We start from the raw sequence: 24,138 nt of genomic DNA on the forward strand, positions 1-24,138 counted from the left end.
GTATGCCTTTCAATTAGCAATTACTGGATATGGTTAAGGAAGCAGAACTGTATTAGGTTTTTGTTCAAGAAGTCACTTGTGAAATGTCCATCATATCTGAAAGTTTGAAAAATGTTCATCCAAAATTGTACACTCTGTTTACGCAGGACCCCTCACCCCCCACCATGACTCCATCCATTGACCACATAATGGTCTGCATGATTCCTACACAGGAATATGCAGCTTTATTTCTCTGACATGCCCATTTTCCGTAACTGGGTCGGTCAGCCCGCAGCTGTGTGGACAGCCTCCACTATGCGTCACTGTGTTTATGAAGTAGTCCACAATTACCTTGGGGTCACTGTTAGTGTTATATACTTCCATCCATGTTATGTGATGACTAAATCCATCAATGCAGCCATTAATTGCAATGCCATATGGCTTCAGTTTATCATATGAATCCATATGCCACAATGCGTTGGGGTTGTACTGTCAACGACAGAGATGCCATGCTTGCTGGAGTTCCACTCCCTCTGGAACCAAAATCATTCTCATTGTTTCCTGAGAAACTACAAAACCTCTCTGAATAGCACACAGATGTAACCACCGGTAGCCTTGCAGTCAACCACTTCCAGCCATTTCCTCTTCCACAAAAGAGGCAATTTCTTCCAAGTTTGTGTGGTTCTTTCTTCGGAATAGAGACAATGGTTTCAAAGTCCTGACACTCATAATAATCTGTGCTGATGCGCAAAAAGGTTAAGTATTTTATTATTTATGAAACCAATACTAAAGTAAAACTTCCCAAGATGCTCCACATTCCTCATTTTAATGCAGGCTCCTCTCTTTCTTGTAACAAGAGTTTATTCTCATAAAAATTCTCGTTCTCATAAAATTCTTGTAAATTCTTTGTAATTCTCATAATATTACAGCTTTATTCTCATAATATTACAACTTTATTCTCATAATATTATGACTTATTTTTATATTGTTGTAATTAAAAAACAACAAAGAATTCTCTTAGTGTGGCCTTAACACTCCAGACAATGTATTCTAAAAACTTTAGTGATCCCCTGACTATTCATCTAGCACTACCAGCAGGTCAAAGTTTGCTCTTGTCCAATTAAACATCTCAGTATCTTCTCAAAGGACTGGCACAAAATTTGGTACTGATGTTCATGGTTCCAAGACAGTGTACCCTTTGGTGATCCACTGATTCTTCATCCAGTGCCACAATGAGGTATGATGGCAGGGAATGGATGAGAAAACAAATGGATCTAGCTCAAGTGTGATCATTTAACATGAATAGGAAACTTTGGTCACATGATAACAGATGTTCGTATATGGGGGTATTGTAACTCCTGTCTTGAATCAAAGATGGCCTTTTTAATTGTTACATGTCTGGAAGGCACTCTGGGCCAACAGTTTAAGGAGTGGAAGACAAGATTCCCATTCTGACTTCAGACCAGGACAGTCGCTGCCAACCGAACAAGGACCAACAGAAGGATCTCAGCAGGGCTCCCTTTCATGGCTGGACTGTCAGACTGTCAGCACTTAACACAAACCAATCAACACCTTCAAGGAAAATACATTTTGGGATATATGCTCATTCACTTTCTTTCTGATAATAAGACGACAAGATTCATTCCAGTCTCATGTCTGCACAGTACATTTGAAGCCAGCCGCCTGTTAGCAGAGAGAAACAGCTAGCCTGTCTGGTCCATATTAAACCAGATTTAGCCATATTTAGTCAAGTTAGATCACATTTAATGAGACCCATTCCAACCTAATATTTGTCCTTTGGGGAATTGATGCAAAAGAGTTGACTTAAATTGGACACAATAATGCATCCAACACTCATTATCATATTCGCTGAATGTTGAATAGTGAGACACAGAATCAAACTTAATCTCCAAACTTTAATTACATATTTAAGTATCATTTAACCAACTCATTCAACCTTGTTGTAGCAACTCTCTAGATCTCTTATGCTTTCAGACACACACATGCATGCACACACACATTGGTACACACACGTTGTCTGACCCAGGCTTTACCTCTTTTTGTTTTTATTTTCAATGGCCCAAAGGCTTTTGCCTGTGTACACTCACTCATACACACACACACACACACACACACACACACACATACTAACTGTCTCACGTCGTCCTCTTTCTGTTTCCATCTGACAGATGTAGACGCTCAGTACTCACTAACCCGGGCTCAGCGCGTCAGGGCTGCCATGTTCCCGGAGACCTTGGTGGAGGGGGAGGCGGCCATGCCTGTCCAATCAGATCCCTCGCAGCAGAGCAATGTGCAACGACTGGCTGAGCCCTCCCAGTTGCTAAAGACAGCCATCGTTCACCTGATAAACTACCAGGACGATGCCGAGCTTGCCACCAGAGCGGTGCCAGAGCTCACCAAGCTGCTGGCTGACGAGGATCCGGTACACCACCATCACACTGAATAACTCAGGATTTGCAATTTGAGCTTTTGAACACACACATGTTCTATTGTAGTTATTTCCTTCAATCTATAGGTTGTGGTGAACAAGGCAGCCATGATAGTAAACCAGCTGACCCGTAAAGAGGCCAGTCGTCGGGTGCTGGTGCAGTCTCCGGCCATGGTGGGTGCTGTGGTGCGTGCCATGACGACGGCGGTTGACATGGAGACAGCTCGTTGCGCAGCCAGTGTGCTCCACAGCCTGTCGCATCAGAGGGAGGGACTGCTGGCCATATTCAAGTCTGGAGGGATACCAGCACTGGTCCGCATGCTAAGGTACAAAAATTTTGGATTTAGAGTACATAATAATAAAGTACAACAAAAAATATACTGATGATTTTGTATTGCCAATAGAAGAGCTAAAAATGGTAAAATGGTGAATGGACTGTATTTGTATAGCGCCTTTCTAGTCTTCCGACCACTCAAAGTGCTTTTACACTGCGAGTCACATTCACCTATTCATGCACATTCATATGCTCAATGGGCACAGGGGCTACCATACAAGGTCCCAACCAGCCCATCAGAGGGAACTAACCATTCACACACATGCATACACTGATGGCACAGCCATCACAAGCAATTTGGGGTTCAGTATCTTGCCCAAGGACACTTCGACATGAGGACTGGAGGAGCCAGGAATTGAACCGCTGATCTGCAGATTGGTGGACAACCTGCTCTACCTCTTGAGCCACAGTTGCCCCAAAATAGTGTCATTAAATTGAAAATAGTTGTTCCTGCTAAATGTGAAAAATTAAAAAATGTGAGGAGCATGATGTTGGGTAAGCTCTTAAAATCAGAGCTAAGAGTTTCATGTCTATGGAAATTTGCTCAGGGTACTGACTTGTGTAGAAAAAATCAACTAGCAACTAAGATCAATGGTCCGCAGCATTTTTATTTTAGAAAGTTAACTGCATTAATGAATGAATTAATTAATTTGAAAGCATTGTACAGTCTACCACCTGTATGAGAATAACAAAAATAAGGAGGAGGTGGAGTCAGGCGTGGACTTTACCATTAAGCAAGGTAGGCAACTGCCTTGGGCCCCCAGCTAAAAGCTATAGTTTGCTATAGATTTATTATGATGTTTAGATATGAAAAATATTGAATTATGTTGTTATCTTAATTCACTGTACCCCAAAATAACTTATCCCAGGGCACTTAAAAAATATGCAACTGTATACTTCTACTTCTACTTAAGAGGAAAACATTGTACCACTACATTTACCTGACAGATAAATGTTACTGGTTATGTTACAGATTCAGATTTTACTAAAGAAATATAAAAAAATAAAATATGATGCATTATCATTCATTAAACATCCAGCATTATATAAGAATGAAAAGCCCCACCTTGAAACCAAGTTCAGTACATGTAGGTACATTTTAATAGTTAATAGTTTTGCTTCAGAAAAAAGTTTTGAGTACTTCCTGTACCACTGCCAGTACTGACATTCCCAATTAGAGAGAGGGTGAAAATAAAACAAGGCAAAGTTTGCCTGGGGCCCCCAAATCACTTAATTTGCAATGCAATCATTTCAACAATATTTAAACAATGAACAATATTCCCAATAAGATCAGATTCACTGACTGTACACTCTGTACCCTGCCTAAAATTCATATGGTCATCAACCTAACAGCCCAATATATTTAAAATGTAACTCCGGAAAACTCGGCATTTATTACCAAAATAAAACTGATATGTGCTAAAACAACAGTGATGTTGATAAATAATATTTCAGTTTAACTTTCCTTTATTGGCAACCACCACAGCATTCATATATGCACAAGAGCACTGTGTTGCATGGAACACTCATTAATGACCAGGGCAATACTTAACTTTATCTTCATGGTCTCTACTGTAAATGTAAATGCATACAGATGGAGAGGGGGAGGAGGAGAGAGGAACTCAGTGCATCATGGGAAGTCCCACGGCAGTTTAGGCCTATAGCAGCATTACTAGGGGCTGGTCCTAGGCAAGCCTGGTTGGCCCTAACTATAAGCTTTATCAAAAAGAAAAGTTTTAAGCCTACTCTTAAACGTAGAGAGGGTGTCTGCCCCCCGGAAAGATAGTTCCACAGGAGTGGAACCACGTGATAGCAGAAGACTGTGCCTCCCATTCTACTTTCGGAGATTCTAGGAACCACAAGTAAGCCTGCATTCTGGGAGCACAGTGTTCTAGTGGGATAATAGGGTACTATCCCCTCTTCTCATTTCTCAGTTTGTACATCCTCAATTCCTTTCCTCACCTCCGCTTTTCGTGTCTTAGTCCCTCCCACCTGAGATGTGTGCGGAGGAAGCAAGGGAGAGACACGAGAAGAGAGGAGTCGAGCCAATAGGCATTTAACAAAATGAGACATCCTTGCTTCGGAGCTGTCATGTCAATAAATGTTGCGGCAGAGCTGCATCATCTGTCCAATGTTTTGTTACAGCTATGATCTCGGACAGATGAGCATAACAGTGTTCGTGACAATGTATATATTTACTTTTAATTCAAATCACAATGTGGCATAATATGACAAGAATGTACGGATGTCATACATTGTTATATTTGGTTTAACACACACGCGCGCACACACATATATCCTTTATATATTTTATTGTGTGAAGCACTACAAATGGTTTGTATATTCCATCTGTGTGTCACACCTCTTTTATACGTCACAGGTGCCGAAAAGACCTCCGCAAGGGATACACTTGTGTATCCTCGCTCATAGCTCCTCTGGCAAGCCTCCTCTCTCCTCGCTCCTCTCTCCTCCAGATGCATTTTAGGAATTGAGACATCCTTAAACATGACATGCTGAGATCATTTTTCAGGTCATGGGCAGGAGGACAGGGGAGAGAGGAGACGAGTAGGCACAAAATAGAGAAATGAGAATGAGCTCTTTAGGATATGATGGTGCCTGACCATTAAGGGCTTTGTAGGTGAGGAGAAGGATTTTAAATTCTATTCTAGATTTTACAGGAAGCCAATGCAGCGAAGCTAAAATGGGAGAAATATGATCTCTTATTCTAGTTTTTTGTCAGTACACGTGCAGCTGCATTTTGGACCAGCTGCACAGTCTCTAGAGACTTGTTAGGGCAGTCTGATAATAAGGAATTGCAATAATACAGCCTAAAAGTAACAAATGTGTGACTAGTTTTTCTGCATCTTTTTGAGACAGGATGTGCCTGATTTTTGCAATATTATGCAAGTGAAAAAAAGGCAGTCCTTGAAATTTGTTTTGTGTGGGAGTTAAAGGACACATCCTGATCAAAGATAACTCCCAGATTCCCTATGGTGGTGCTGGAGGCCTGGGTAATGCCATCTAGAGTAGCGATAATGTGTTTCTAAGGTGTTTAGGGCCAAGCACATTAACTTCAGTTTTGTCTGAAGGTCTAAACACACTGGGAGCGATAATTGAATCAATTGATGCTCCTATGGTGCACTGCAAGCATCAGAGTTGAAATTCCAACACCACAGAACCAACACAAATTTGTCATTTTGTCCTCGTATTAAATGCTAGTTGGATGTAATGAGTGAATGAAAAGGAGAAATACAGAGGAGGAAAATGATACCGAAACTAAGAGCGTGAGTGTCCACAGTAAATCATTTGTTGACTGTTTGATGGTTATTTATTTGTGCATTAAAACGTGACTGCCGTGAAATAATCAGAATATAACGTTTTACTTCTCTCATTCGGCGGTTTTGTTCTCACTACTGCTGGTTCTCCTTGCTCGACCACCGCCATGCTGTCTCTCTCTCTCGCTCGCCAGTGCTCAGCTGACTTGCGCTATCTCTCTCTTTTTCGGCTGTAGAGAAAACAGTTTTGGGCGCTGGGTCCTCATTTGACACTCCAAAAATTGAAACAAGGTCGGAGTAGGCATGTCAAGGCAGTTTGACGCGCGTCATAACGCTTCTAGTGCGTGTTCGGCCATTGAAAACAATTGGTGTAATTCAAAACGCGCATGTCAGACGCCTCCAGTGCATTTAGGCCTTGAGTTTAGCAGCAGGAAATTGCAGGTCATCCAGGTCTCCAAAGTATCAATGCATGTGTCAGATGCATGACTTACACACCCTCATTTATATGCATGACATGTGAAAAAATATCCCTCAAAGCTTACAATACTATAGTTAGTTTCTAAAATTTATACAACACAGCTTGAAAACAAGTGAATGAAGACATTTTTAGGACCAACCAGCAGACCACCTGCACAGGCCCCAAACAATCACAAATCACAGACAAGCAGCAGCAACAGGGGTCAATTCCAGCAAACAGGCATAACAAACTCTGAGTCTAACCCTGACTCTGAGTTGATGAACCCCAAGATGGGAAACTCTGAGTTAACAGAAGGACATGCATAGGTTTTATTCTGAGCTGAGGCTCAATTCACTCTGTGTAACATTTGAATGTGAAGGTGAAATCCGCTGTTCAAAGAAATGACGGATGACTGCATAAAAACTTTAAATAGTCCTGAATGACAAACTAATATCCAACCAGGATTTAGATTCTGCCATACAGTAAATTAATTCTACCATTATTATAAATCCGCTTCGATATTGGCTTTGATACAGCCTGAATGAATGAGGACATGAAACTCTGTAAGAGGGAGGAGACAGAGAGAAACTCATGGTTTGTTGAAGAAAACCTGCAGTGAGCATATTAGCTTCACAGAGTCAGTTACCATGGTAACTGACCCAGAGTTAAATTAGCTCTCTTTCTGGAACTAAAAACCTCAGGGTTAACAAACTCAGATTTTTCACTAGACTCTCTTTCTTGAACACACCCAGGTGATTTAACAACCAGCAAACAACTTATCAAAGCCTCAGCAGGCAACAATACAACAGCTTCAGCGTCCAGACAAACAACAAACAGTGCAAATTAAGATCTACAAACCATCAATAACAACACAGCAAAGAGTTAAATAATGTTAGCCGTTACACACAGACAGTCACAGCAGGACATTTAACCAGTACCAAAGAAACAGAAGTGAGAGAAGAGACAAAGATACAGACAGACACAAAGAGAGAGTGTATCTGACTCACGTTTTTGAAGTCCATGTTCTGTCTTTCACAGCAATGAAGTAGCATTAACTTACCTGCTCTTGCTCCTGCTCCTTTGCTGGTCTTTTTTTAATGTCCATTTTGGCAACTGCCAAAAAAACTTGAGACAGATGCGATGCTTCACAACACTTGAGCATTACAACTGACAGCCTGTCACAGGTCAAAAATTACATCAATCAGGGCAGTGTGTGGCAGCCGTCAGCAACTCAGTGGGCAAGGAGTTCAATGCAGCAATGAGCAGGCACAGCTTACACATCTGTGGCTATGCCGGTGTGTAAGACGTCAAAAGCCAAAAAGGCTGGAAACCACTTGTTTCATTATTAACAATGTGTTGTATTTTAACAGCTTGTTATATTATCCATTGTGTCAAATCTTCATCTGAAAAGTAACTAAGACTGTCAAATAAATGTAGTGGAGTAAAAAGTATAAAGTATAAAGTAGCATAAAATATACAGTATTTGAGTAAATGTACTTAGTTACTTTCCACCACTGGTAGAGATATATCATCAGAGATGCTTTTATTTCAGAGCTAAGGTGTTGTTAGCTAATTTGTGATTGTTGCTCAGCCATGTTGTTTAATTAAACAACTTTATTACTGTTGGTGGAAATTCCTCTCAAAAGCAAATTAAGACATCTGGTCCTTTTAAATGAAGAACCAAAGTGTCAGTAACAGTTAAGCTTAGTTAATAAGAATGTTCTGTAATCAATCCAAACATTAGTCTTAGAAATCAGTGGGAGAAATGTTTACTATTTAATACAGTCTCTCCCCTTTTCCATGAGTGGATCAAGAGTAGAGTGCATATGTGTGATTAAGACATGACATTATTTATAAGCTAAATTAGCTGCTTGTCCAGCTGATTTGTTTGTGACCGTCAGGGATCATTTTATGAAAATCCTGTCAGCAGATGCCCGAGCAGCAAGGAGACACACAAACAGGTGAGCTGCAGCCTCTCAGATGAGCTCTGATGTCATAGTAAAAGATCTAGCCATAAGTTCAAGAATTGACTGAAAAATAATACAAACAGAAGTTTTTGAGATGATTTAAAGATAGGTTTGAGCATCGCTGTGGCTCTGTCATGAAACTCTTGGGTTTTGTCGCCTAAATTAAGAGATAAATATTAAAAAGACAAATACATCTGATTGACAAGAGCTGTGACACTGTTTACATAAAAGTTGGTAAACTCTTCAAGTAAAGGCGTGGGCTGCCTGTTAAAGGAGAGTTTTTCCTTACCGCGGTTGCCAAGTGCTTGCTCATGGGGGAATTGTTGGGTCTCTCTTTCTGTAAATGAAAGAGTATGGTCTAGATCTGCTCCATGTGAAAAGTGCCCTGAGATGACTTTTGTTGTGATTTGGCGCTATATAAATAAAATTGAATTGAACTGAATTAAATTCACAAACTGAAAGAAGAGGGACAGAATCTCAAGTGAGGTTTGAAAACCTTACAGCAGCAACTGTAGTTACAGAGCAGCACATTACCTACAGGTTTCTTCAAATTTATTATGGCAGTCCATAATGTTATTTTTAAATATGAATTTTGGTCTCAGACTTATAGGTAAGTAGTCTATCAATAAAGTAAAATGTAAAAATAAGAGAAGAAAATCACGACACAAATCAAGTTTCAGGCAAGTCAGAAAATGTAAAGTAAACATTTTGCAGAGTCAGGCTCAAGTACAAGTACACATATACAATTATTACTGCCAGGTTGTAAATTTAGAAACCTTTTGACTTTCAACATGGAAACCAGACATCAACTGAAAAGTATCAGTAGCAGATGAGGCTAACAGGCTAGCATTTCCTTTCCGACCCACAGGCAGGGCTGTATAGTTAATCCCTTACACTGAGGCTTAACAGGAAGGATAATTCATACTCATAATTGATTTTGGGGCTTAATTTACACAGAAAATGAAAGGAAATTGAATTTAAAAAAAAACAAACTAAAAGAGCTTCAGCGAGAGTGGCAGGGTTGGTGTGTGTGACTTCCATTAATGCTATCTATATGAAGCTTTTCTCTCTCTGTCTCTCTCCACTTCCGCCTGTTAACATGCACTCTCCCACCTTTGCTCTCTCTCTATCTTTTATTTTTTCAGTAAGCTTGGTTTTGTTCTTTTCCATCATCACCCTCTACAACCTCCTGTATCTCTTTATACTTATTTTGTGTAGAAAATAGACAATATCAGAAAAATCCTCTTTCTCCTTCTCCAACAGAATGTTATTCTACAACATTCTCCACTGATGTATGATCTGTGGATAAAAACTCAACATCAAATTCAGAAAGGCTGTGTTGGCAAAATAATAAATTTCTGTATCTTTTCTTTGTGGAGGCTGCTTTATGTCTCTTTTTCTTCATATGTTCTTTTCCCCTCATTCTGTTAACTGTCTTTGTCTGTTATCCATTGCAGCAGGTCTAATACTTTGTCAGGAGTATATATAAATCACCTTTTCTCGTGTATGTGTGTGCACAAGGCACGCACATCACACACATTTTCAAGTGCACGTGTAGCCCATGTGTCATGTGATATGTGGTTGTGTATGTTATATCATGTGAGGTGGGAAAGGGTACAAGTCAGGTGGAGGAGTGGTGTTATAAAAAAGGGGGTGGAATTTGGTTTTTGCGGATGTTTTTGTCTTTTTACAAGGTGTGACTGAGGCATGATTTAACAAAAAAAAAGGGGATGTATTTGAGTTGTTCAAAGAAAAAAGTTTGTGTTTTTAACAACCTTTTTGTTGGTATATAAGTTGAGAATCAGTCTAGTCATAATAGGTGCCTGTGTTTACATGCTGAGACATTACAATGACATGTCCTCATGAGTATTTGAAAGGATTTTTATCTAATGTCTTTAATGTATTTGACAAAGGTGTGACTGAGGGATGACCTAGCAATAAAAAGAGAGACAGACAACACACAGATACAGTATAGACAGTACTTTTCATCCTGGATATCTTGTTGCTGATGACAAACCGATTCTACAAAGCTTTACACTGTGAGAACATTCCTTTCTTTCATGGGAATCATCATGGTGTTGATATATGGTGAGTATTTAATTATTATTTTAATTATACAAAAAATACCCCAAAACTATGCTACTCTCCTTAAGATCTGTCTTAATAGGTGCATACACCAATGGAGAGCAAATAATTGAAGGAGCTTCTACTAACAATGGTGAGTTAATGTTATATATGTTCACCAAAATGGTTCTTGAAGTTAAAAAATAATATAAGAATTTTTTTAACATGCAACACATAATTTTTTGTATGTCGTGTAGATTTGTTTGACCTCTAGAGAAAGTTGAAAGAGAAGTACATCCTAAACAGCTGAAACGCTACAACAAGGACAACAACAGTATGCTATATTTTCTTTCACATCTAGAAAGACCACAGGATGTGTGATTTTGGTATAAACAAATAAAGATTTTTTTCTTGTTTTGCAGGTTTGGTCAATGATCATAAGGCTGTTGAGAATACTTGCAGAACCGTCGTCAAATATTATAGGCCTCTGAAACAGTACAATAGACAGAATGACAGCAATTAAATTCTAATTAACATCCCACATGTTTTTAATGGTGCATATGATCTGATCAGTTTTAGAGAATAATTTTAAGTATTCTGTGTCTTTTTTGTTTAAAATTTTTAGCAGAAAAGCTCATCAAAATAAATTCTGTGGTACAAAAATTAGACTCTGCAAGCCATAGCTGTGAAGGTGCACCACCTGCAAAGCAACCCAAACTTAGGTATGTCTTCATCAGTATGTCACTACTTATGTACTTATATATTTTTAAAAAGGGGTATATTGTAATTGTTTGTTTTATGTGTTTTTATGTTCACAACCACTGCTGTGGTCAGAAGAAGAAATGGTTTTGGGATGTAAGTGACTTTGGGCCCGCAATGACTCTTACACCCCTAAGCGCAATGTAAGTGTCTTTGCTAGTTTAAGACTGACGCAGTTGTCAATATCCCGTCCAGTGCCCACATTTTTTAAATAGCAAATGCACTTACGCCCATCTGAGTGCCTGTGGTCAGGCGCATTGTTGGCACATTGCTATCTTGAGGAAGCTGAAAGGGATTGCGCGGTTGACCAACTTAAACTTGGTCTTAAGTCAATGGTGCAGTATTTCATTGTTATTTTAAGGGTGCATTATCAAGATAGCAATATGTGTCTACATAGGCGGATGCACAACACGCGTAAACTCTGCTTGTTACACACACGCAAAGCAGTGCACAAACATGCAAAAGATTACACATAAAAGGACTACAACATGAAAGTTTATTATTGTGTAGGCTACATTAACATATTTTAAAAAATACATGTCATAATGGCTAGTTATAATGTTTATCAGAATTAACTAATCTCAGAATGACAGATGAAATTGTCTAATACATAGACAATACACGTAGATATTTAAACAGACCCGTCAGGTTGAGGATGTTTGTCAAGACCCAGCAAATGGATATCAACAATGGATCAGACATGGAACGACTATCCTGCTACGTCAATACATGAGGACATGATTAAAATTAATGAATTAATTTTTGAACAATATCTAACAAATATCCTTATATTGAGATTACAGTGATCAGGTTTCCATACTTTTAGCAATAAAACCCTGCTGATTTTACCTGTTACTCCATGACTGGACAAAATTATTTTAAAGAGAACCAAAGCTGTTATTAAAAAAAAAAAAACATTCTCAAAAAACAAACTTTTGCAAATTTGCAACAAATTAATGAACAGGATCTTAAAGCTATATGTAACTATTCCACATTAAAATGTCTTAAAACAACTAGACCTATGATATGTAGTTTGTTGAGTTGTGTACTTACATTATCCCAAATGTTTCCAACAATTTTCAAACCCAGAGAAATCTGTAATTTTAATCAAGGTCACAGTACGTTTCATTTGGTCGCCTGTCAATGGTGTCATATCCCCTACACCAAAGAGTATACATGCGAAAGATGCATTCGTAGGCATTATGTTTGTCCACTACAATTGTGTCTACCTAAGAGTATACGCGCACAAGATAATACCTCAGCGTTGTAGCTGTTTACCACAATGGTGTCTACCAAAGAGTATACACATACAAGATAATACATCGGCATTGTGGTTGTTCGACAGAAACACATTTTTATGTTAAACTTTTTAAATCTTGGTCATTTTTGCTGAGCAAACATTAGCAGCAGCTTGGCTAGCAGCCCCTCCCAGAAGTCTTGTGCTCATGGAACATTGATTTTTTACGCCAAAGAGCTTTATTCAGTATTTTTACAGTTTTAATCCCAGTGTACGTTTGTTTTTGGAGAGGAGACCTCTGCGGATAATTTCGGTAAAAACCTGCTGAATGTCTGGATGTTAAATTATCAGAGCATTGAACAACATTAGAGAAACACTGATTTTTTACATGAAACTGTTTTATTTAGTGTTTTCACCTATTTTAATCACCGGCTCTGTTTGTTCTCGAGAAAAGAAGACCTCTGCAGATAATTCGGCTCCAGGTAAAAACCTGCTGAATGTCTGGATCTTAAGTTATCAGAGAAACAAACTGAGCAAATGTTATCAGCAGCTTGGCTACCAGCCCCTACTGGATGTCCTGTGCCTGCTGAATAGCGCTGGAGAAACTCTGATTTTAACATGAAACAGCTTTATTCAGTGTTTTTACCTGTTTTAATCATGCAGGTCCGTTTGTTTTGGAGAGGAGGAGACCTCTGCGGATAATTTGGCTGGCCACGGGAGGGTCAAACAGGTTGTGGTAGAAATAGAAAGAAAATACCTTGCTTTAATGCTATAGAAGTCAGACAACCAATTGATTTAAGAGACAAAAAATATAGAGGAGGTCATGTATCTACATGACGACCATTATTGCGGTATTACAAAAAAGACAGGAGTCTTTGCATCACTTTATATCTGTGACAACTGTTACAAACCCTACAGTATGGTTCTATCACATAGGTGTGGATTCTACTGCAATGTATGTCTGTCAGACTGCAGCAGCCGTCCAGGCAAATCTGTAAAATGAAAAGACTGCAAGTGGATATGAGATGCACAAACAATGCTCTCCAGCATACAGTGTTACACCATGTAGCTGTGTAAAATTCTGTGAAAAATGTTGTAGGCCATACTTCACACCACAGAGGAAGAAAGACAAAAACCACCAAAGGGGTATGTCTGTTTGAAGGGGAAGTGTCAGCACCATGGAGAAGTCCTGGTCATTGACACTGAACACAAATGCTACATACAGCCTATTCCCAAGGAAGATCCGGACACAAAGTACATATTTTATTTTGAAACTCATTACCATGACGGTAGACATGAACCAAACTTTGTCTGTGCCATCATATGCAAAGGTAAAAAAGTGGTGCACCACAAGTGCAGATTGTGTGAAACTCTTCGTCAAACAACGGAGCAGGGTTTTGTACCTAGCCTAACTATGAGAGGCAGCTTGTATGTCTAATGTATCATTAGACATACAAGCAGAGGTGGATTGATTCCTTTAGCTTTCTCCCTATGCATTTAGCAAAGACCCCTGCAATTCTAGAGTTTGATGATATAGAAAAAGGATATTTCCCTCACAAATTCAACACCAGATCTAATAAGTTTTACAGAGGACCCTACCCTGACCCCTCTTATTATGGGTATGACACAATGACTTATAGTAAAAGGGTCACTTTCATGCAACGGTGTATCGCTGTCTGCCACCAGGTGCTTGACTTCCAGAAAGAGCTGCATCACTATAGTGTCAATAATGTTGAAGGCATGCACGGTCTACTGCTAAACAATTCTCAAGTGCACTGGCTTAGACCCCTTCCTATGTACAACACTGGCATCATTTTGTGTGGCCATTTACATAACAAATTTCTTGCCTAGCGACACATTGGCTTTGACATATGATGGTAGTAACATAGACCAACACAAAACATACTCTAATGCCTCATTACAGTGGCCATGACAACCCGTCAGTAAGATTGCATATAGTGTGTTGTACAGACAGTATAATGAAAAAAATCTCAGCCCTAAAAAGAGACTATGATCCTCGTGTAGTGGTCATGTGGGAATGTGAGTGGGAAAGACAGAAAAAAACCAAACATGTGCAGCATGACGTGTTTTAACAATCGAAATGCCCTGTTTGGCAGTCTTTTTATGTGCAGTGGGAGGTGGTCGTCCTGCTTCTTCCTGAAGTCGATGATTCTTTTGTTTTTTTGGTGTTAAGTGCCATGTTGTTTTCTGCGTACCAGTCTGTCAGCCTCTGTACCTCCACTCTGTAAGCAGACTCATTGCCCTCAGTGATCGGCCCCACCACTGCTGTGTCGTCTGCAAATTTAATGATTGTGTTCATGTTATGAGTTGGTATACAGTCAAAAGTGTACAGACAGTAGAGGAGGGGGCTCAGCACACAGCCTTGTGGAGCCCCTGTGCTGAGTGACAGAGTGGGAGAGTGGTGAGGGCCCATCCAGATTGACTGTGGCCAGTCTGTTAAGAAGTCCTTTAACCAAAGGCAGATGTTGTGTTCAAAGCCTAGGTTGGACAGCTTTGAGAACAATCTGCTGGGTATGACTGTGTTAAATGCAGAACTGTAATCCACAAACAGCAGCTGTGCATATGCGCCTTGTTGTTCTAGGTGAAGCAGTACAGTGTGAGACTGTTAAGAAGTCTTTTAACCAAAGGCAGATGTTGTTTTCAAAGCCTAGGTTGGACAGCTTTGAGAACAATCTGCTGGGTATGACTGTGTTAAATGCAGAACTGTAATCCACAAACAGCAGCTGTGCATATGCGCCTTGTTGTTCTAGGTGAAGCAGTACAGTGTGGAGGGCATTGGAAATGGCGTCATCCATTGACCTGTGGCTCTGTATGCATATTGGTGTGGGTCCAGGGTGGGTGGGAGAGCAGCCTTGATGTGCCTAAGGACCAGTTTCTCCAGACACTTCATGATTACTGGTGTTAATGCCACTGGCCTGAAGTCATTGACGTAGGGTTGTAGTCAGCAAATGCTCAGTAAATGTTGAGTACAGTTAGACCTAGCAGTCTCCATTAGATTAGGCGAGTTCAAAGTTATGAAAACAATGGGGGTGTTTTGAATACACCCATAATTTGTTAGTCTGTGGTTAGACTGGCCCAGATGGTGGAGAAGTGATGTCTTGAACACATGTTTGATGTTGCTATAAACATGGTCAAGTGTGTTTTTTCCTCTTGTGGGGCATTGTACATGTTAATAAGGTTTTGGGAGGACAGTCTTTAGGTTTGCTTGGTTGAAATCACCTGCTATCACAAAAACTCCATCTGGGTGGGCACTCTGTTGTTTGCTGTTGGTAATTAGCAAATAGCCGAAGGCTGTTGTAGTATTAGCATCCGGAGGAATGTATACAGCAATGATTATGGCAATTGTGAACTCTTGTGGCATGTAGGAAGGGCGACATTTAATTGAAAAATATTCCGGAGAGCAGTGGTTATCAATAGTCTTTATGTTGGTGCACTAGTTGTTGTTCGTGTATACACAAAGTCCTCCTCCCCTGCTCTCACCAGAGTCTCTATTCCTGTTGGAGTGGTGTGCTGTATGGTCCGATAGCCCGATAGCCTCCTCTGGGATCATTGGGTTGAGTCATGTTTCCGTTGTGACCATAACACAGCAATCCTGTATGTTTTTCTGCATGGATATAGTAAATTCATTCCATTTTGTTGGCAAGTGACCTTGCATTAGTAATGAAAAGACTTGGCAGCGGAGGTTTGTGCGGGTCTCTTGCTAGCCTAGCATGAATGCCGGCTCGGCGGCCTCGATTCTGTTTCCTCTCTGTGCGCCGCTTTCGTCGCTTTCCAGCTGGAACAGTAACCCATGGAGATGCCGGTGGTCTGACGAGCTCTGTCGGGATGTTGTGGCCAGAGTTCTCGTTGTTGAAAACACAGCCACTGTCTGTTGAACTGATGCTTAGTAGTTTGTGTCAGCTGTATTTTATGTTACCGTATGCATATGTGGCGTCAAAAATAAATAGACTAGAATAATACTGATTAATGAGTGCTGGCGCGTGGAGTGCTGAGCTGCTGCACGTACGTGCGCCACCATCTTGTGTAAACAGGAGACATCAGGCTACCCAAGCCATGTGACTAGTGAGGATGCACAGCGTGAATACATTGAGAATTACAATGCTAGAGAAGGTATAAGGCTGAATCCCGAAAACATATGTGTCAAAAAAGCAGTGCGAAGCTGTACCAAGCTAATTTTAAACAGCCTGTTGGATAGATTCAGTTTAAGGACCGTTCTTGCAACATGTGACCCTGAAAAATTCAGTTGATGTTTAGTGATGATTATGACATGAGACAGTTTTCCTTCATCTTCACAGGCTTCTAGGACTGTAGGAAGATGTGAATGTTTTCGTGGGTGCCATGACAGCTGCACATGCCAGATTCATGCTGTATGAAGTTAGGTGATTGGGTTTTGTACTGTGATACAGACAGTGTTATATTTCTATTGTGTGACAGCAGTTGGATTCCTCCTCTTGGTCTGTATCTATGTTATTTGACAGATGAGATAAATGATTGAGATCTGTGAGGGACAGAGCATGAGGACTTTATTATAGAATATATGTCTGCAGGTCCTAAATGCTACACATACTTCATATGTAAGAAGAAGACTGCTATAAAGTACAAGGGTGTGACTCTGAATGCAAAAAATGCAGCAGTTGTTACATAGGACACCTTAGTAAGACTGGTAAACAGCTTTGTGAATAACCGGTCTATGAATGAGCCAATAACAACAAAGGCAGATACCATTCAGGTGGTGTACAACAAATACAGGTTCTTTCCTGATTTCAAAACACTACCGTATGGACATTGAGCTTTTTGACACCAGACTCCAGAAAAAATAGATAATGTTGTATATATTAACTTGTGTTATATGATGACTTTTTAAAAATAAGGGATATACATTTTGTGGAAGGACTCTTCTCTATGACGACACTCTTTTCCCACCACATAAAGTCAACCTACTTATCATTGACGATCTAAAGAATGATGCGAGTTGCAATTTAGAAGTTTAGAACATAGTATGTCCACCATAGAAACCTCAGTTGTATATATCTTGTACAGAATTTATTTATTCAGGGTAAGGCCAGTAGAACCATTAATCTGAATACCAATTATCGTGTTCTGTATAAAAATCCTAGACACCCATACCAAATCTTTATATTAGCCAGACAGATGTTTCCATACAAGACAAAATATTTCTTAGAATCTTTTAATAATTCAACAGCTGTACCTTACAGGTATTTATTAGTTGACTTTAAAGCCAACATATCAGATAATCTGAGACTCAGAACAGATATGTTGTTAGACCATCCTGCTGTCTATGTACCAAAAAACAAGTGATCTAGTGAAATTTCATCCCGTATCCATAGAAATGTGGATCAAGTTATACCACCAAAGATTTTATTCATGTTTTGTGTGAAATAGCCCTGAATGTGTTAAAAGGGAAAATACCTTTGACTACGAGTTCGTACAGACATTTGAAGAAGGAACAGTCTAGGATTAGATTGACTGCAGACAAGTAGATTTGTGTTTCTAAAAAAAGAAAGTGATCAACCAGACTGGATGAGGATTTTTGCTACCACTACTAGGAGCTGCCATACCTTTTATTTACCAGTCTTTTCTCACAAGGCTAAAATGTTTTAGTTTGTTTGTTTGTTTGCTTTGTTGTTGTAGTTGTTGTTATTTTTCACAAATGGAACATATGCAGAAAATGTATTTGGTTCGACAGCATCAGCTGGATGCAATAAGACAAACTGGCAGTCGTGAATCTATTAGACAAAAAGTAGAAAGTGAGCTGGATAATGTATAGTAGTATAGATAACAGTACAGTATCGTAGTATTGTAGTATCGTTTTACAACTTTTTTAAATGTCATTAGAAAGGGGGATGATGAAAAAGGACTTTTGACACTATCACTTCCTGAGGATGGAGGGAATGAATAGAAAGAAAAGCAACAGCTGTACGGTGATGAGGATACAAAAGATGTCATTATTTCTAAGATTATGCAACATATGCCTATTAGAAACGGTATATTATGGATCTGTTGAAAAAATAAAGAGATGTATCTTGGACCGAACAGGGAGAACTTGTAATTAATAATGTCACACATGTATGGTTTGTTTAAGAGTATCACATACCCATACAAGATTGTAGACTCTTCCAGACAAATAGATTGGCATGAGTTTTGGAAGTCTCTTGCTATGTTAAATGTACCATTATTAGCAGTGCAAAGCACTCAGGCAAGAGAACCTATTACTGGTTACAAGAGTTCCACTACATCTATTCGCAATATTGATAAATATTCATTTTCAGATGCGCCTGTAACTAGTGTAAAGAAAAAAGGTAAACGCCTGAAAAGACAGAGGAAGTTTTGATTTTCGTATTATTATATTTATTTAATGTATGTATATATTCTATGTTTTTATGTTTTATTTTTATCTGTTTCATATGTTATTTAACATGTCTATGTTTACAAACTGACTTTTGTTTAAAATGTGTAAAATGTTTGAATTAAACACTTTGAATTGTCTTTTTTGTCTGTGACTTTTATTTGTTGTACAAAAGAAATCATAACACAATATACAAAAACGTGCAGACCTGTGCACACTGCACACAGGTGAAATCAAAACAATGATATAAATCAAGTTGAATTTGATTGACAAACGTACAGACCATTATATCATTACAAACAAGACTATTACCATACTTTTTTAATATACAGTGGTAGAACAGACCTTTTTGAATATTAAATAAAAAAATGTCACAGTGTTGGCCACAAGTGGTTGTAAATTTGTCTTGCAATTGCCTAGTAGAATAAAACACATTTCCACAGTTAATCTCAAGAATAGTGGATATGCTATCAGGGAAATCGGGGTGCCATGGGTCATCTCCAAAAGAGTCAAAAAAACAAACACCTCTGTTTTGTAATATACATTGCCAACGAGTGTGCACCTCCTAAATGAGAGGGATCTGTGTTGACTACAAGCACAGCAGATTCCTGAACATATTCGGGTAGTTGGTCACAAGCAAATACCCTTAGAAAACAAGTTTCTTTTGATATGCTGTTAATGACCGAAATTAGCTCTATGGTATTCATTCCTATTTGTGTCAATAGTTGTCGAAGAGCACCTTGTGACGGTTGGATATCTCAATATGTATGCCCTTTGGCATATATAGCTAAAGACTCAGTATCATAGTGCTGGAATCTAAACGCGTTACTGCCATAGGCACCATTTAAAACCTCATTATCAACAAAACACATGCCAATAAACTTTGGGATCTACCCCAAAAATAAATTGTCTTGATTACAGATTTTGTTACCAGCAGAAATGGAAAAATTTATTAGACATACATGATCAATTGGGTATTTTACAGTAGCATGGGTCAAAGCTTTGGCATGAGCCAAGTTGATACTAGGGGCAATAGAAACCTTTTTAACATAAATAATAGCAGATACTATGTTGACACGATAGTTCAGATTTCCTAGAACCATTAGACAAAATTCATCTTTTGCTCGTATTAATTTAATTTTGAGATCCATACCGTTTTTTAGAAATAGATCAGCATAAACAGGAACGATCAATTCTACAAATCAACTTTGAGATGTATATTGTGCCCTCTGTCTCAATCCTTGATTGTCACCTAAAGCCGAATGTTCATCCATATAACCATTTGTATCCTTGATAAATAGTCCACGTACAAACTGTGTGTCTACTGTGTAAAACTGTGTATCCTTTCCATAGTTTAGTGGGCATTCTATCACACCCCTATATGGGTATGTGTTTGAAGATTGCGAAATCAGTCTGTCTCCCAAGGTTATATCAACTTGAGAAAAAGGTGTACAACCAGGGTAGTTGATCAGACTTACTTCATCCTGTTGTCCCATATTGGATCCATCCAGATTGGTGATTTTAACGCATAAATATAAAAACGTGTTATTAAGGTTGATGTAGTCTACGCAACTGGATGATATGTAAAACTCGCTTTTTACACACTCCTCTGACAGGCTGTGGAGTAGCGTCATTTTATCTCAATAAACCCCACCTCATATGGTTCCTTGAGGTTGATAGGCTTTGCAAGCTTTGTTCTGTTATTCCATATTTTGTTTTGAGGGTACACAGATAAAGATGCATTGCTAGGCAGTGTCACAAAAAAGCTGTCACTACGTTACCACACAGTTTTTTTCATTTCTCCTCACACCTATCGAGTATGACACAGAATGGTCAATATTCAGTTTAGGTGTTGCATAAAAAGATCCCTGCAATATTTCCCCAGCACAGATTTTTTAATTTATAAACAAGAGGGTTTCGCTGTATACATTCTGTTATTATAAAATGTTTGTCTGTAAAAGTTTGTTGATAACCCTTTCTGAAAATTCCACGAAGCTTTGAGATTCTCACTTTGTCACCAATATTATATTTAAAAAATATAGATGGTTAAGCCTTTGCTTTGTATAAGTTGTTGAAAACTGTCCTCTTGTTTTCCTTATTGACTTGAGCCAGTGTCATATTGATTGATCTGTGGTAGGAGTGATTATAAGCATGTACAATGTGTTGAAATGTATCTGTGTAACAGTGTGAATTGATAGCTATTAGATACCTCCATATACATTTTTTTAGGGTCTTGTTGAAACACTCTACTATATTAGCTTTTGTCTCATTAGATGTTGAAAAATGTTTCACTAGCAAGGACCACACCATCAACAAGATGTGTTTGGATCATTTTAAGGAAAACGATAGATATGCATAGTTCCTCCGGTTGCTGGCTGCGTTGTAGGGAAGCTTTTGGGGAATCCGCCGCGGCACCCGGGCAACAGTGGACCCCCTCAGGACCCTACAAAGGAGAGGAGAATCATGAAGAAACGGAGAGAGAAATAGAGTGGGGGGAAGGGCACAGAATACGAGAGCGGAAGAAGAGGAGAGGATTAGGTGGTATTTATAGGAATGTCAGAATTGGCATGGTTGAGGTGTGTTCCTGCTCCTGAAACTTCTCTGAATAGCTTCAATTCACTGGCAAGGACCACACCATCAACAGGATACGTTTGGATGATTTATTAAGGAAAATGATAGATATGCATAGTTCTTCCGGTTGCTGGCTGCGTTGTGGGGAAGCTTATGGGGAATCCGCTGTAACACCCGGGCAACAGTGGACCCCCAAAAACCTCTAGTTACTTAAGATAAGGTTGAGAAGATCTGAGATCTTGAAATCTCAATGCGTGTAGTGATGATACATTTGGGAGGAATGATGGCTTGTGAATTGTATGAAGGCTGAAGCAGTGGCTCTGATCCTGAATGAGTGTCTGGCAAAATGAATTGGAATGGCAAGTATTTGTGTTGGTCTCAAAAGGATTAGCAGAGATTGAACTTTGAAGTAAAATTGGGTATGGCTGACCAGACTGATCTATTTTTAGTTTGTTTTGAGTAGTCAGGTCAATATTTAAATGGCGCCAGATCACAACTAATTTATCTCGTGGCGTGTTTCGTATAGAGCAGGTCAACACAATACTCTTAATTTACGGAGACCCAACATTCCCCCATGAGCAAGCACTTGGCGACGGCGGCAAGGAAAAACTCCCCTTTAATGGGAAGAAACCTCAAACAGAACCGGGCTCTAGGTGGATTGCCATCTGCTTTGACCAGTTGGGTTGAGAGAGAGGGAGATGGTGTCATCTGAGAAATAAGATAAGTCTGAAAAGCAGGCCTAGCAGCTTGGGTTGGAGTGAAGAGTTGAGGCAGTGAATTCGGAGCATATGAGCAAACCGAAGAATGCAAGTGAGAACGTGACTTGTAAATTGCAAGCAACGTCAGAAATGCAATATCTGGAGCAGATGGTGTGAATGCTGACTTACAGCAAGTCAGCAGTAAGAGGAAGGTGGCGAGGATTTTTAGCTCACGCTTGGCGTAAAAGTTCTATAAGGAGTGAAATTAAAGGAGAATGGTTGGAGAACAGGCCTGGCTGTCAGGAGATTAGAGAAGAAGTTGATGCCACTCGGATCAACATGGATGGTTTGTGTTTTAATGGCCATCGTGGACGGGGCATAGGTAATGAAACTGTCACAGTGACGAGATCGAACGATGGGTAGGTTATGCTGTATTTGTTGTGAAGCAATGACACTGGGTAGATCTCATGAACAACTGGAGATGTTTTAAAGAATTTCCTGCAACTGTGTGATCTCGGTTGGCCATTTGGAGGAGAATCATCGTCTACCATGGAAACCCCCAAAAACTGGCAGAAAGAACAGCACCTATATAGAGGTGGTGTTGTCTGGGCATTTCTGCTGTGGTTGCTGGGATTGGGTGGCAGGGGGCGCTGGTGCCAGATGCCTTGACTAAACTGGCTGCTGAGGTTGCTGGAAGTGAGTGGCAGGGGGTGCTGGCATCCTGGTGCCAGATGCCCTGACTCGAGTTGGCTGCTCTATTCTAAGTTCTATTACTAACTTGCAACGTGGTACGTGTAACAGCAGACGATACTGAAGTGATGTCAGATTAGTTGTATTAACTTGTGATCTGGTGCATGCAATGGCAGATGTTACTGAAGTAGTGTTTGAGTTAGTATTAGTAACTTGCAACCCGGTGCACATAATGGCAAACGATACTGAAGTTAGGTTAGATTAGTTGTATTAATTACTTTCAACCCAGTGCACATAACGATGGATATTACTGATATGACGTTATAATAGTTATAATAGTATTTGGCAACCCGGTGCATGTAACAGCAGACAATACTGAAATGGCATTAGATTAGTTGTATTAGGAATTTGCAACCTGGTGCATGTAACGGCAGACGTTACTGAAGTGACGTTAGATTAGTTGTATTAGTAACTTGCAACCCAGTGCACATAACAGCAGATGTTACTGAGGTGGCATTAGATTAGTTGTATTAGTAACTTGCAAACCGGTGCACTTAACAGCAGACGATACTGAAGTGGTGTTAGATCATTTGTATTAGGAACTTGCCATTACAGATGTTGCCGAAGTGATGTTTGATTTAGTATTAGTAACTTGCCACCCAAAGCACATAACGATAGATGTTACTGATATAATGTTAGAGTAGTTATAGTATTTAGCAACCTGTGCACGTAACAGCAGATGATACTGAAGTGGCGTTAGATTAGTTGTATTAGTAACTTGCAACCCAGTGCACATAACGATGGATGTTAAAGATATGATGTTAGAATAGTTTTAATAGTATTTGGCAACCCGGTGCACGTAACAGCAGTCGTTACTGAAGCGGCATTAGATTAGTTGTAGTAGTAACTTTAAACCAGGTGCATGTAATGGCAGACAACACTGAAGTGATGTTAGATCATTTGTATTAGTAACTTGCCACCTGAAGCACATAACGATAGATGTTACTGATATAATGTTAGAGTAGTTATAGTATTTAGCAACCCATGCACATGACAGTAGATGATACTGAAGTGGCGTTAGATTAGTTGTATTAGGAACTTGCAACCCAGTGCATATAATGATGGATGTTACAGATAGATTAGATGTATTAGGAACTTGCAACCTGGTGCACGTAACAGCAGACGTTACTGAAGTGACATTAGATTAGTTGTATTAGTAGCTTGCGAAGCGGTGCATGTAACAGCAGACGTTACTGAAGTGGCGTTAGAT

General features: G+C 39.5%; 1 protein-coding gene across 1 annotated transcript in view; it reads left to right on the forward strand.

Moving 5' to 3' along the window:
* LOC121884991 (junction plakoglobin-like) overlaps window positions 1-24,138 on the forward strand; it is a 114,426-nt gene that overhangs the window by 41,080 nt on the left and 49,208 nt on the right. Inside the window, exons 3-4 of the mRNA XM_042394144.1 lie at window positions 2,166-2,422; window positions 2,516-2,754. Coding sequence (XP_042250078.1) covers window positions 2,166-2,422; window positions 2,516-2,754 — 496 coding nt within the window. The remainder of the gene's footprint in view (window positions 1-2,165; window positions 2,423-2,515; window positions 2,755-24,138) is intronic.

The sequence above is a fragment of the Thunnus maccoyii genome, chromosome 18 (genome assembly GCF_910596095.1).
Source record: "Thunnus maccoyii chromosome 18, fThuMac1.1, whole genome shotgun sequence".
NCBI lineage: Eukaryota > Metazoa > Chordata > Actinopteri > Scombriformes > Scombridae > Thunnus > Thunnus maccoyii.